Consider the following 14662-nt stretch of genomic DNA (forward strand, 5'->3'; position numbering starts at 1 on the left):
GGTCATCTAGTCCAACCCCCTGCTCAAAGCAGGACCAATTCCCAGTTAAATCATCCCAGCCAGGGCTTTGTCAAGCCTGACCTTAAAAACCTCTAAGGAAGGAGATTCTACCACCTCCCTAGGTAACGCATTCCAGTGTTTCACCACCCTCTTAGTGAAAAAGTTTTTCCTAATATCCAATCTAAACCTCCCCCACTGCAACTTGAGACCATTACTCCTCGTTCTGTCATCTGCTACCATTGAGAACAGTCTAGGGCCATCCTCTTTGGAACCCCCTTTCAGGTAGTTGAAAGCAGCTATCAAATCCCCCCTCATTCTTCTCTTCTGCAGGCTAAACAATCCCAGCTCCCTCAGCCTCTCCTCATAACTCATGTGTTCCAGTCCCCTAATCATTTTTGTTGCCCTTCGCTGGACTCTCTCCAATTTATCCACATCCTTCTTGAAGTGTGGGGCCCAAAACTGGACACAGTACTCCAGATGAGGCCTCACCAATGTCGAATAGAGGGGAACGATCACGTCCCTCGATCTGCTCGCTATGCCCCTACTTATACATCCCAAAATGCCATTGGCCTTCTTGGCAACAAGGGCACACTGCTGACTCATATCCAGCTTCTCGTCCACTGTCACCCCTAGGTCCTTTTCTGCAGAACTGCTGCCTAGCCATTCGGTCCCTAGTCTGTAGCTGTGCATTGGGTTCTTCCGTCCTAAGTGCAGGACCCTGCACTTATCCTTATTGAACCTCATCAGATTCCTTTTGGCCCAATCTTCCAATTGGTCTAGGTCCTTCTGTATCCTATCCCTCCCCTCCAGCGTATCTACCACTCCTCCCAGTTTAGTATCATCCGCAAATTTGCTGAGAGTGCAATCCACACCATCCTCCAGATCATTTATGAAGATATTGAATAAAACCGGCCCCAGGACCGACCCTTGGGGCACTCCACTTGATACCGGCTGCCAACTAGACATGGAGCCATTGATCACTACCCGTTGAGCCCGACAATTTAGCCAGCTTTCTACCCACCTTATAGTGCATTCATCCAGCCCATACTTCCTTAACTTGCTGACAAGAATACTATGGGAGACCGTGTCAAAAGCTTTGCTAAAGTCAAGAAACAATACATCCACTGCTTTCCCTTCATCCACAGAACCAGTAATCTCATCATAAAAGGCGATTAGATTAGTCAGGCATGACCTTCCCTTGGTGAATCCATGCTGGCTGTTCCTGATCACTTTCCTCTCATGCAAGTGCTTCAGGATTGATTCTTTGAGGACCTGCTCCATGATTTTTCCAGGGACTGAGGTGAGGCTGACTGGCCTGTAGTTCCCAGGATCTTCCTTCTTCCCTTTTTTAAAGATTGGCACTACATTAGCCTTTTTCCAGTCATCCGGGACTTCCCCGGTTCGCCACGAGTTTTCAAAGATAATGGCCAGTGGCTCTGCAATCACAGCCGCCAATTCCTTCAGCACTCTCGGATGCAACTCGTCCGGCCCCATGGACTTGTGCACGTCCAGCTTTTCTAAATAGTCCCTAACCGCCTCTATCTCCACAGAGGGCTGGCCATCTCTTCCGCATTTTGTGATGCCCAGCGCAGTACAGTATTGTATTGTACAGTATTGTACAGTACAGTACTGTACTTGTGTCTGCTGGCTACATTCAAGGCTTATTACCTATGGAGGATGTTCTCCATGCTGATTAAGGAGACGGCAGGTGAAGGAAAGCCCAGTGTAAAGGAGTTTTGGAAGTCCTATAACATCTTGAATGGTGTGGAAAACATTGACACGTCGTGGGAAGATTTGATGCTGTTCCTGTTCTCGAGCAAGAAATTGTCAAGTTGGTGAAGGATGTTTGAGGAGGAGGAGGATGTACAAGAGTTGTTGGAGTCTCACACTGAGCAACTGACAAATGAGGAACTGATTGAGCTGGACCAACAATGGATATCCAAAGAAAGCAAGAACAATGACGATGATGACATAGGGAAGGAAGCCAGGAGTCTGATGACAAAGAATCTCTCCCATTTCTTTGGATTGCTGGATGAGATGATGGAAATCATACTGAGCGGTTATCCTTTTTGTGAACAGTCTGCCAAAGTCTCCAGGGCTCTCAGTGATGCAGTGACTTGCTACAGAGAGATGTATCACTTAAAGATTCATGCAGGAGAGCAGATGTCGATAAAATCCTTTTCAAGATTTCTGCAACCAAAAAGCCAGCCCAAGAAAACCCAGCCACCGCCCCTACCCAAGTTTAGCAGAATTGACACTATTTTATACTGTATTACTGTACTTATTTACTGTATTCAAATGTTCTATGTGTTTGAACAGTGTTAGTAGAGTTCTGCATTATTTTATTCAATGTTTTATGTGTAAAATGTGTACTGTATAACCTGTCATTGTAAAAAGGTACACTGTTTAGGTGAAAAAAGCATTGTCATAGGCAAGTGTGGTGAAGCTGTGAACACATCTTCCCCTTATTCCATTATTTCTTATGGGGAAAAATTCTCCGGTATATGTCATTTTGGTATCCATTGCCCTTTTCAAGAACAATCCCAATGTATACTGGGGACCCCTTGTGTACAGGTCATTGTGGCATGGTGCTCAGATTGCTTTCATGAGGCATTAGAGATTCACTCTTCAGCAAAAGACATACAGCTCCATGCTCAGCGTAGCATTTCCTGCCCATTAGTTTGTTGACGGTTCTTGTTCTCCCTTCTTGTTTCAAGTGCTTTGGTGGATCCATCCAGTGTTGCTGAAAGAACTGTCAGGAGGAAGGCAGTCAGTTACTGTTGAGGAGCTCTTGTCTCTGACTGCAATTCCCTTGGCACTTACAGTACATCCCTTATATCTGACCTTTTCCCATGTCTTCCTCTTATTGTTAAACTCTAACAATAAGCTGGTGAACTTGGCCTGGGCTTGCTTTTCTTCTTTATCTAGAGCAGCAGTTCTCACAACAACATTTTTGGTGGCCTCAGAGTCCAGCCACCAACTCTCACTGGTGGCCGCACTGACACTTTTTCCCTAAAATACTTACTTAACTTTAGAAAAAACAATTAAATATGCACAGATTCACATCCAAATCATTGTAATTTATATTTGTAGGATTTTTTGGCAGACTCAATCACACAAATAATGCTGCCTTCCCCTTCAGCCCCGCCATCCAGGGCTTAATGGGTCCTGGGGCTTGCTTTGACAAGTTATATTTGTATATTTGTTAATATCACAGCACATTTAGTAGCTACCTGGGAGGCTATGAAAAGTGATAAGTGATATTAACAAACATACAAGTATCACTTTTCCACAGATAGCCAGTAAGTCTGCTGTGAAAAGTGATACTTGCATGTTTGTTAATATCACTTTTCTCATCAAACCTCAGGTTCCATTAAGCCTTGGATGGTGGGGGAGGGTGAAAGTGGAGGCAGCAGGGGCCCAGCGGAAATGAGGGAGATGGATGTGAGGCCTGGAAAGCAGCAGGGGCCAGGGGTGATGGAGGTGGGTAATGACCACTGTCGCGTGATCAGAACCAGGACCTGGTATCTGCTGCCATGCAACCAGGGCTGGGGCTCAGTGCCTGCAGCCAGAACCTAGAGCTGGGGACAGGAACTGCGTGGGTGGAGCCAGGGATCGGAGCCTGCTGCCGCGCAGCCAGAGCTGTGGGTGGGCCCCTGCTGCCATTCATCTGGGATAGGGGATCGATGCCAGGGACTGGGGCTGCATGGCCAGAGCTGTGGGCGGCGCCTGCTGCCGTGCAGCTGGGGCAGGGGATCAGCACCAGGGGCTAGGGCCACATGGTTGGAGCCTGGGGCCGCTACCACATGGCTGGAACTGGGCCAGAGGCTGACTGAAGCTCCATGGCTGGAGCCAATGGCCAGCACCTGCTGCCCGCAGCCAAAGCCCCCTGGTTGGAGCCCACTGCCGTGCAGCTGAGGCTGGAGGTTGGCACCTTTGGCCAGTGCCTGCCATTGTGTGGCCAGAGCCTGGGACTGGAGCCGGAAGCCTGCGCTTTCTGCCACACAGCTGAAACCAGGGGCCGGAGGCTAAAGCCCTGCAGCTGGAGGCCAGGGCCGCATGGCTAGAGCTGGGAGTGCTGGAGCCTGCCGCCCAAACCCCATCGCTCCAACGTGGGTCAAGAACTCACCTTGCTCCTGCAGTGTTGTGCCCCACCTCTCTCCTAGTGCATCCAGGAGCAACAAGGAGGAAGAGGGAGAGGCTGATGCTTCCCTTCCCTCCCCCATCACCACCCAGGAAGCTGTCATGGCTGCACAAAAAGCCCCGGTTGGCTGCATGTGGGCACATTTTAGAAATATTGATCTACAGCAGGGGTGGGCAAACTTTTTGGCCTGAGGGCCACATCGGGATATGGAAATTGTATGGCGGGCCATGAATGCTCACGAAATTGGGGGTAAGGGTGAGGGCTCTGGCTGGGAGTGCAGGCTCTGGGGTGGGGCCAGAAATGAAGAGTTCAGTGTGCGGGTGGGGACTCCGGGTTGGGGTGCAGGGGGGTGAGGGGTTTGGGGTGCGGGGTTTGGGGTGCAGGAGGGGGCTCCAGGCTGGAAGCAAGGGGTTTGGAGAGCGGGAGTGGGATCAGGGCTGGGGCAGGGGGTTGGAGTACGGGGGAGGGGTGTGAGGGCTCTGTGGTGGGGCCGAGGTGAGGGGTTTGTGGTGCAGGAGGGTGCTCTGGGCTGAGACCAATGTGTTCAGCAGGCAGGAGGGGGATCAGCGATGGGGCAGGCTGTTGGGGCATTGTGGTGGGGGGCTGGGGGTGCGGGCTCTGGGGTGGGGCTGGGGATGAGGGGCTTGTGGTACAAGGGGCTCTGGGCTGGGATCGAGGGGTTTGGAGGGTGGGAGGGGGATCAGGGCTATGTCAGGGGGTTGGGGCATGGGGGAGCTCAGGGGTTCAGGCTCTGGGCGGTGCTTACCGCAAGCAGCTCCCAGAAGCATATCCGCTCTCCGACCCCGAGGCATGTCCAGGTGGCTCTACGCTCTGCCCCGTCCGCAGGTGCCACCCCTGCAGCTCCCATTGGCTGGGAACCACGGTCAATGGGAGCTGCAAGGGCGGTGCCTGCAGACGGGGCAGTGTGCAGAGCCGCCTGGCCACGCCTTCGTGTACTACAGAGGAGCCGGAGTGGGGTCATGCTGGCTGCTTCTTGGGAGCTACGCAGAGCAGGGCAAACCCTCGACCCCTCTCCCTGGTGAGAGCTGAGGGCCAGATTAAATGGTCTGATGGGCTGGATGTGGCCTGCAGGCCATAGTTTGCGCCTACCCCGATCTAGAGTTTGGTATAATGAATGATGGTAGTGACAAAGGCAAACCCATTATTCTTGGTCCTCCTGGTGGGGACAGCAGTGCATCACCTTTGTGACATGTGAGAATCTGATTCTGTTCTGGGCTCCTAAACCTCAGATAGACCTGAAATTGTAGGGCACACAAGGCTAAATTGATATGAGGATCCTTTATTACCTAATAGCAGTGACCCCTTTGTTTTTGGCTAGATTTCAAACAAGTTTTTCCTTTTTTTTATGTGAAAGGGCAGTGACTACAAGGCAGGTTCATCAGAGTAGCAGATGTAAGATGGGAAGATACTAAAGGTTGCAGGGAAACACTTCAGAGACCACCTGATTATTAAAATAATTTTAAAAATGACCTAAGCATTACTAGAGCATGATCCCTAGAGAAGTTGGCTCTAATGAAAAGGACCATCAGGTAAATCTCAGCAGTACCCCTAAAGGAGAATAGGCACTTGAAAAAGTGTTACTCTGCTCTTTAAAATATTAAATCAACATGCTTTACATTTTAAAAAGAGTTAAACTTTCTGTTTTATAGTTATAGTATGTAATAGCTAAATAGTAATGTACTTTAGCCAATCTCCAGATTTGTCTCTAACCAGATGATCTTTTGGATGTGTCCACATGTAATTCTGAAATCTTGTTTTGAAAATGGAATAAAAGGCATTTTTTAAAAAAATTGTTATTGTCATACCTTGCTTCCCTTTCTAGGCATCACCCCAGTATCACAGAAAGTTCTTTTCTTCTTTTTAAGTCTGGGTTTATTCAGTTACAATATAGCCAATTCCTTATTCACCATTTGTTTCCTTGAAGGCAATAATATACAGCAGCATAGAACTTACAGTATTTGTATAGCCTAGGGCAGTGGTGTTCTAGTGTAAGTGGGGGTAGCTAACGTGTCCTTCACCCTCAAAAACAATCCTTTTATGATGAGACAGCAGTAGGAAAAGGAAACACGGCTTCATCCAAAGTGAATCATTTAGTATTTGATGCTGGAGAACAAAATGGTCAAATCTATAAGAATTCACCCTCAAAAGAAATCCTGTGTGTTTATATATTTTTTTTCCACAGAGCAAACTTAAAACAGTTATTCTGGTTTTTTTCCCACCTGGTCCATTCAGATTCTGTGTATCATTTACTTTTCACTTTCATGAATTATTTCCTCCTCATTCGGCAGAGCAGTTGGCAAAGTGCCTTCTCTCTCTGTATTGACATTATTTTTTTTTTTAAAAGGGTATTTAGAGAGGAGGAAGCTAAAGCAATCCAGTACCCAGCACTGCTGGATTTCTAGGTTGTATTTCCAAATAGTATTGGTGAATCACTTCTTTGTAATAGGATCCCAGGTGCTCCTTAAAGGACATAATCCATAGCTATAGAATTGTCTATACAGTAGTAAAGAATCCTGTTTTTAAGAGTTTAGGAAAACTAGCATACTAGGGTTAAGCCTGTGAATAGGGAGAATGCTGTGTAAATTGTAAACGCCTATAAATGTTAGATGGGCTGGGGGTTGATTAACATTTATGGCTTTCTCTCAAAAAGTCTGATCATGAGACTTGCTGAGTGTCTCATGCAGGTTCAGGCCCAAATTGCCACACTGAAATTTCTGACAGACAGACCTACTGCTGTTGAGCAAAAGCAGCATCTGCAAACAACTCTCTTTCCTCATTTCTCTCCCATTTGTGTCCATTCTCTCCTTGGGACATGACTGACTGTACTTTCCTTCTTATGTTGTAAATCTGTCTGTTACCACAGTAACACTCTCTGTGTGTGCTGTCTCTTGACTCTACCTTTGTTGAATTCTTTTTCCATGTCTTCATCACTCTGTGCTGTGACTACTGAAGTTCATTGCTCTAGGGCTTCCCCAAGTCCCAGCTGTCCAAATTCTAGCATGTACTGCTACCTGTCTTCTCACACAATGAAAAGTAACCTCATCACTGCCCTCACAGTCTCAGAATTATCCACATGGGTCCAGTTTGATATTATCCTCCTTGTGTTTAAAACCACAAGCAGACCTGCTCCAGCCTGCCTCACAGACCTTGTCCGTCTTGGCACTGGCCTCCTCTCTGTCTCTTCAGGTAGTGTTATAACTGTTGGTACAAAAGCCTTTACCTCTGCAGCTCCTGCCATTGCCAATGACTTGCCTATATCTATCTACCTAATTGACTCCCAATCTTGCTTAAAAATATATTCCCTTAATTCCTCTTCCTATTGTTTTAGACCTGTAGCTCTATTATTGAACTTTGTAAAGCATTTGGCATACAATTTTTGTATGAAAGAGGCTAGATAATAACTTTATCGTATTAAAATAAGCTCTTACTGTTAAAATCATCACAATGTTAAACTTCTCTCTTACTGTGGTTTTTCTTAATTGACTCTTAGAATTTGGAATGGTCTCCCTGATATTTTCTGCAGCACTAGCCTACTTCCCATCACGCCCTCCATTTCCTCCCAGTGTGGCTGCAGCTAGTCAGCGGCTCAGCTATAGGAGAAGTTTTTGTAGGCTATTAAGGTAGGTTCTCTTTGGGACAGCTTGGGTTTACAGTTCAAAGCCAATTCAGCTTTTTTTAAACCTACATTTAAAAAGCAAAACAACAGAATATGTGCTTTAATCTTCTCACTGAAGAACAAGCAAGTTAATTTGTAGTGCTTTGTAATCAAATTAAATATTAATACATAGACATGAAAGAACACTAGATGTTAAAAAGTGGAGTCATTAAATATTAACTATTTTCAAAAATATTGCAAATCACATATCAGAGTCACTCAGCATCAACACTGTTGTGGTCTTGTTAACACAGCCTCTAAATAATAATTTTGTTACAATGAAATTAAATTACAAGACAATTAAAGGGATGTTTACTGTAAAGTGTTGAGGTAATTTAACATTGTGAATAACTGAGCATTAAATTGTTTTCTTTATTTTCAGTGCTCTTAAGCTGCCAACATTGCTCTTTATGTTGGAGTAACTTGGGGTCTATTTCCCCATTCAAATGTGAGCCCCACAGCCCTTGCTATGATGAGAGAAGTACACAAATGCATCTAAGGCAGAATTTGTCCTATTGTGTCCAGTTAATTGCATATGGTGTTAAAATGCAAAATGGGGGAATGGAAAATAAGTCATATTGCTGGGCAAGGTCTCAAATTAAACATTTTTGGTGTTTTTTTAACTTTGTTATGAAGAAAATGTCCTAATGCTGCTTCCTTTCTCCCACCCTTGGTCTGTGTGTATATAAACTGTAAACTCTTCATTGCAGGGACCATTTCTTTCTATGTGCTCATATTGCACCTAACACAACGGCATCCTGATATCAGATGGGTCCTCTCGGCACTGCTCTAATACAAATAATAAGTAATATTAAAGGCCTGGATCCCGTAACTGATAGCGCAAAAGTGAACTGTTATGCTCATGCACAGTCCAGTTGACTTCAGTGGAGCTCTGCTCATGTGCAGCAGTCTACCACCAGGCTGTCAGTAGCAGGAATAGGATCAGTGTGTAAAAGGGACTATCTAGGATGGAATATTTGTGAAGCTTTTTTACTAAGCAATTATTAGAGAGCAATAAAATCATACTTGTCATAGACTCTCTGCCTTCTTTACTTGTATTTAAAGCCTGCAAAAATTATTTCTCTCTTCTTCTTGTTTTTAGGGAAATCATTTCCAATCAGAAATGCTCAATTTCTGCTGTTTGGAACCTGGCTAAGGCTATGTCCAAACTGCAGTTAGACATCCATGGCTGACCTGTGTCAGCTAACTTGGGCTCACGAGGCTTGGGCTAAGGGGCTGTTTAATTGCAGTGTAGACATTTTGGCTCAGGCTGGAGTCTGGGCTCTGGGACTCTTCCACCTCACAGGGTCCTAGAGTCTGGGCTCCAGCCTGAGCCCAAATGTCTATACTGCAATTAAACAGCCCCTTAGCCTGAGCTCCACCAGCCCGAGTCAGCTGACACAGGCCAGGCAGGTTTTTAATTGCAGTGTAGACATACTGTGTTACCAGAAGGTGCAAGGCAAGATAATCACCAAAGTGTGTCCTTTCTGGAGAAGGTTGGCAGTGAGGAAGGAAAAGGTGAGAACAGAATTGGTCAGTTAATCTGTAACGTGACCTACTTGAGGTATTAAAAAATAGCAGTTCCCTTGAGGGCACTGAGCATACTTATTAATGCTGCATTATGAGCCTAAACTGCTATGGGGAGAAATCCTGCCTGAGGGATGAGTTGTAAAAACGTTACTGTCAAATAAAAACCCAAACAACAACTGACTCTGCAGGTGAAATATAAAATTTCTGTTGACAGTACTCCATTTGGGAGCCTTGTAACTAATTGGTTGTACACAGTACAGTAAACACTGGATCTGGGATACTTGTAGTGTCAGCTAGCGAACTGCAAAACTCTGAATTACCAATTCACTAAACCTTTCTTAATAAAAAATGTCTTGCAGTTAAATAGTGAACTTATTTCTGCTTTAACACATCACTTTCAAGAGTCAGGTTTGTCTATTGCTATTAAGTAAATGTATCTTCCTCCCCTTATACATTCTTCCATGCTTTCCCTTCCACAAGGCACTCTTTCTTCCTTTGCACACCAAACAATCGCCATCTCATCATTCAAAACACAATTCTCTTGGGGAGCCTTTCAGCAATAATCCATCAAAGAAGAAGGATTTATAAAAGTACGGAATCTGCTGTGCTGTGAGAGAGATCCATCATCGATGGTGTTAGACATCAAACCGTATCTGTCTAATCTACATTTTGTAGTCTTTGAGACGGGGACTATTTCTTCTGACAGAGCTGTGTAAATTAGGGAGCAGTTGATGAACACTGGAGAATCCTGACTCCCTGGATTACAGAGTTAGGGTCCCTATTTTGAGTTTGCCTTCATATGTTGCTGATATACATATCTGTATTTGATACAGGTTAGCCTGTGGGCTAACTCACAAATCCATACACCAAAAAACACTTCAGCCATTAGTTTGTATCATTTTCTTCTGGGCTTCAGTTTTATTTCTTCAAAATAAAACTGTTTAACACAAGTTCAACACCTCAGTCATGTCCTTTAACTCTGATGTACTGTCTTCTTCAGGAACCTGTGTACTCCTTGCAACCCACCTTCTTGGAATCACGGTGAGCCTCTCTGCTCCCTTCTCCTTTGTAGTCTGCTCCCTGCAGCATTACACTCCACAAGCCATCTACCTAGGAGTCACATATGATCTGGGTTCTTTCCCCTGACATGAGGACTCCTCCAGGAGCTGACCTACTCTCTTCGCTCTCACTAATTAGTGAGTTTCTTGCTGACTCTTATGGAGGCAAGGTGATCTTTAAGCAACCACTTGATCCCAGTCTCACAACATCAGCTCAGAGGCAACTGAATATTCACATATGGCGGCTCAACTCAACTCACTTAATGGGCCACCAGTCTTGTTACAATACCCTAGTCAAGATTGGAATAAATACCCTTTTATTAGCTCCTTAGTTTAGCAATGTTTTTTTTTTACCCTGAAACAGTACATACAGTGCTTCAGTAGAAAAAAAAAATTCCAGTACCTGCAAATAGTTTAAAATATTTATGTTTCAAATTAACAATAATATATTTAGTTTTAAAGCAGCTTGAAAGTATTAGCCAGTTATATACATTTAATATTTTGGGGAACCTAAGTAAACTATTCTAAAGCTCATAAAACTAAGGACTCTGTGTATCTATCGCTCCTTTATGAACTAGAAGTCATAGTTTCACATGACATCTCCATCCAGAAAGGAGGTTACAGAATAAGCTTGGTGCTAAATAGACATTGCCAAGGTTATTGCTAGGAAGCTGATTGACTTTGACAGGGCTCCCATCTGAACAGTCTTGCCTTATGGAGTATAGTAGTGTGCAATAGGTTTTTTTTTTTTTAAAGGTGATCCATATTCCAGCAGAAAGTTTTAATAAAAAAAGGTTGATGCTAACTTTCCTATCATAGGCACATATATATTATGATGGGAAAGAGTGTGGATGCAGTGGTTGATCGTGTGACAGGCAGCAACACGCTTGTTTTTTCAGTAAAATTTTTGGATGGAGTAATTGCAAAGATAAATATGCATGGTCAGATTTTTGGCTATATTCGCCTTTTCATTACCCCCTGATGCTGGGGCTGCTGAAAACAGAGCCAAGTATATGTTAAAGTAGCCCAAAGGCTGCTGCAACTCATATTGTCTATTAATAGGTCCAAGGAGACAAAATGACAGCTTAAGATTGGCATAACATAAGATTGCCCCAGCTATGCACCCTTTTCTCTCCTCAAGTCCCTGACGCTGGTACAGGGGGTGGCATAGGTACCTGTCACCAGAGGAGCCCCTTTCATAGATGTGATTCTCATGGGCTGGATACAGCAGCTTATGGCCAGAATCCATTGGCAAAATAGCCATACCACAGCCGAGGAGCTGATTCATAGCCAAAAGTCTAGAAAAGGCAAGATGTTCCAGATGAGACCACCGTCAAGGTAGGTTACAACTTAACCTCCCCTGTTAGTGTCTCTTTTCAGTATAGAAGGAAGACTAGATATGCAATCATGTACCCAGAATTTGTGACTATTTGACAAACAGTATTTTGGAACAAGTTCTGTCCCTTCTTTAGAAAGTGCCCAAACAGGTAGAACATTTTCCATATTGTATTTTATTCTACAAACATTGACAGACCTTCCAAATGTGAAATAATTTTGGAAAATAGCAGCACTGAGTACAAAAGGCAATCTGCCCTCTTAGACTTCCAAGATTGCACAAGGTAGACCAGAGTCAAGGAGGAGAGAGTGGGCCTAGTAAATGACAGACGAATGATGGTAGAAAACACTGTAAATGCATCCTTAAAATTGTAATGAGAACATGAAATAACCTTACTCCTGTGTTTAGGCTTTCTTTGCACTGTTTTATTAGAAGGAAACTGACAAATGGTATTGGGAGAAGGCCATGTTTATGTAATGTAGTTGCTTTGCTCGAGAAGAGGCTGTGTGAAAGAAAAAGGGCTCCAGGTAAACATTGGCTATGTTCTTCAGATCTTCTCATGGAATAAAACAAACATGACCTCTGAAATTCTGAACATTTCAACGAATATTCTAAGATCTTTTCCTCAGCTTCAATAATTGTGTGAACTACCAAATTATCCCTTCATTTCTAGGGAACTGGTGCTGATCAATTTCAGTCCCATGGAACCTGCTTTGAGGGAGGCCTTTTTTTGGTTACATGAACATCCTTTGGGTAACTACCTTGGACAGAGCCCTAAAAGTAAGCAATAAAATAAACACCATCCAAACCTTAGTTAGAAATACTAGGGTTCCTGAATGTAAAGACACCATTTTCTATCTTCCTCTTTATTCCAAAACCGGAATACTTTATATGGAGAGCAAGCTGCCTCAGCAGAGGTTTTGTGTGTGCTGTCAGTTACAGTAATGCTGTTGCTTTAGGTGATTGTTTTAGGACTCGTCTTGTCAGCTCCGGTTTAACTTTTTAGGGTGCAGATGGTGACAAACCTTTTATTGTTTCACCTTCAATGAACAGTGAAGGTGAATCTATTTAACTGAAAAAAATCCTGATTTCTTTAGAACAGATTCTTAGACTTGTGTGTGTGTGTGTCTCTCTCTCTCCACCACTTTTTATGGTTTAAATTGCTGTTGTTTTCCACTCTTGCTACTGTTCCCCTCTCCCTCGTCCCCAAAGAAAGAAAAAGGTATTAAGTACTATTAATTGAATAATATGTGTAGACTTATTCAGAGTATAGGGTATTTGAACTGGAGGCCTGTTTCACCAATAATGTTGACAGTCATTTTGTCTCCCTGAGGCAATGATTCTGGGTTCTAAGTTTGCACATTGTTGGTTCTCATTCTTGCCTGAGGTTTCAGCATTCTTCTTTCTGTTATCTTCCTTGAAAGTTGAGTAAATGGCATTGACTTCTCTTCTCTGGACTTTCTCCGATTTGACCCCATCTTTCATGAAATGTGGTGCCCAGAACTGGACACAATACTCCAGTTGAGACCTAATCAGCGTGGAGTAGAGCGGAAGAATTATTTCTCCTGTCTTGCTTACAACACTGCTGCTAATACATCCCAGAATGATGTTTGCTTCTTTTGCAACAGTGTTACACTGTTGACTCATATTTAAATTGTGGTCCAATATGACCCCCAGATCCCTTTCCGCAGTACTCCTTCCTAGGCAGTCATTTCCCATTTTGTATGTGTGCAACTGATTGTTCCTTCCTAAGTGGAGTACTTTGTGTTTGTCCTTATTGAATATGAGGAACATATGAATAAGTTCTGAAAAGTTTATTACTTACAATATTGAGTTTTTCACTGTACTTTTCTGTGATGCTTCTACAGAAAATGGGAACAGCAACATTTAAACAAGTGGGGATTTCAAATAACAGGACTATATTCCAAATACATTCATAGGAGGAAAGGTGTTCTACTGCTGAGCCAGGATTCTTGGGTTCTGTTCCTCGTTCTGCTGTGAACTCACTGTCACCTTGGGGGAAAGGTCACTGAAGGCATATTTTCAAATAAAAGCACCTAAATTGTGCCAACACAATACATGTGCACAAGCAAAATAAGGCAATTTGTTTAAAATATGTATTTACATGTGCAAAAATGGCTAATTATACATACAATCAGTTTCTGCCTCAAAATTATTTATGTGCACAGTTTTCTTTTACATGTGCATATTTTATGAGTTTAGCTTGGGCTCTTATTATGAAAACATGGAAAAATACTTACTTAGTTTACAGAGAGGTTTGTTTGCCGGAGTGCTTTGAGATCCTTGCATAAACGTTCCAATATAATTGTAAATTGTTGTTTATGTTCTGCATGAGTATGCCAAAGAGTTGGATTATAATATTTTTATGTTTTTGGTTAAGTAGAAAATAAGTTTTACGAAAATAAATTTGTGATGTGTAGTGCAAGTGACAAGCTGGTAGGGCCAGGAGAGAATGCAGTAAATTTCCTTTTCTCAGCGAAAACAAACAGCAAGAGTAGCTTGAAGAATCTGAATCTGAATTTATACATGAAATATGCTTTTGTCAGACTGAATTTATGTTTATTGGTTTTTAATATGTTAACACTGCATAGACTGTCAATGTAATCAAATAGCATAACAAACTGAATTTCTTGTGAAGACAAGGAAAGTCTGAGAGCCTAGCAGGTTCCAGAAATCAAGAAGGTGCCATTGATACGTACATAATAAATGCTTTTTCTTTAATAACATGGTGCCAGGCAGTAACATTTCAGCACTTGGAATTTCAGTGAAATAGCCAAATACTATACTTGTTTTTTCTGACTCACTCTTTAGGTTTCTACTTTTCTGCTTAATGGGTGGAATATAGATTCTAGGGTACAATTTACTCTTGAAGTTAATCTGAGCCATTTCTAATACAA

At 43.2% G+C, this 14662-nt stretch overlaps 1 protein-coding gene across 3 annotated transcripts in view; it reads left to right on the forward strand.

Moving 5' to 3' along the window:
• The window catches only part of SLC49A4 (solute carrier family 49 member 4), a 188019-nt gene that overhangs the window by 113753 nt on the left and 59604 nt on the right, over positions 1-14662 (forward strand). For all 3 annotated transcript variants that reach the window (XM_073305107.2, XM_073305106.2, XM_073305105.2), the window contains exon 4: positions 7656-7785. In XM_073305107.2, the coding sequence (XP_073161208.1) occupies positions 7656-7785 (130 nt within the window). The remainder of the gene's footprint in view (positions 1-7655; positions 7786-14662) is intronic.

The sequence above is a fragment of the Lepidochelys kempii genome, chromosome 11 (genome assembly GCF_965140285.1).
Source record: "Lepidochelys kempii isolate rLepKem1 chromosome 11, rLepKem1.hap1, whole genome shotgun sequence".
Taxonomy (NCBI): domain Eukaryota; kingdom Metazoa; phylum Chordata; order Testudines; family Cheloniidae; genus Lepidochelys; species Lepidochelys kempii.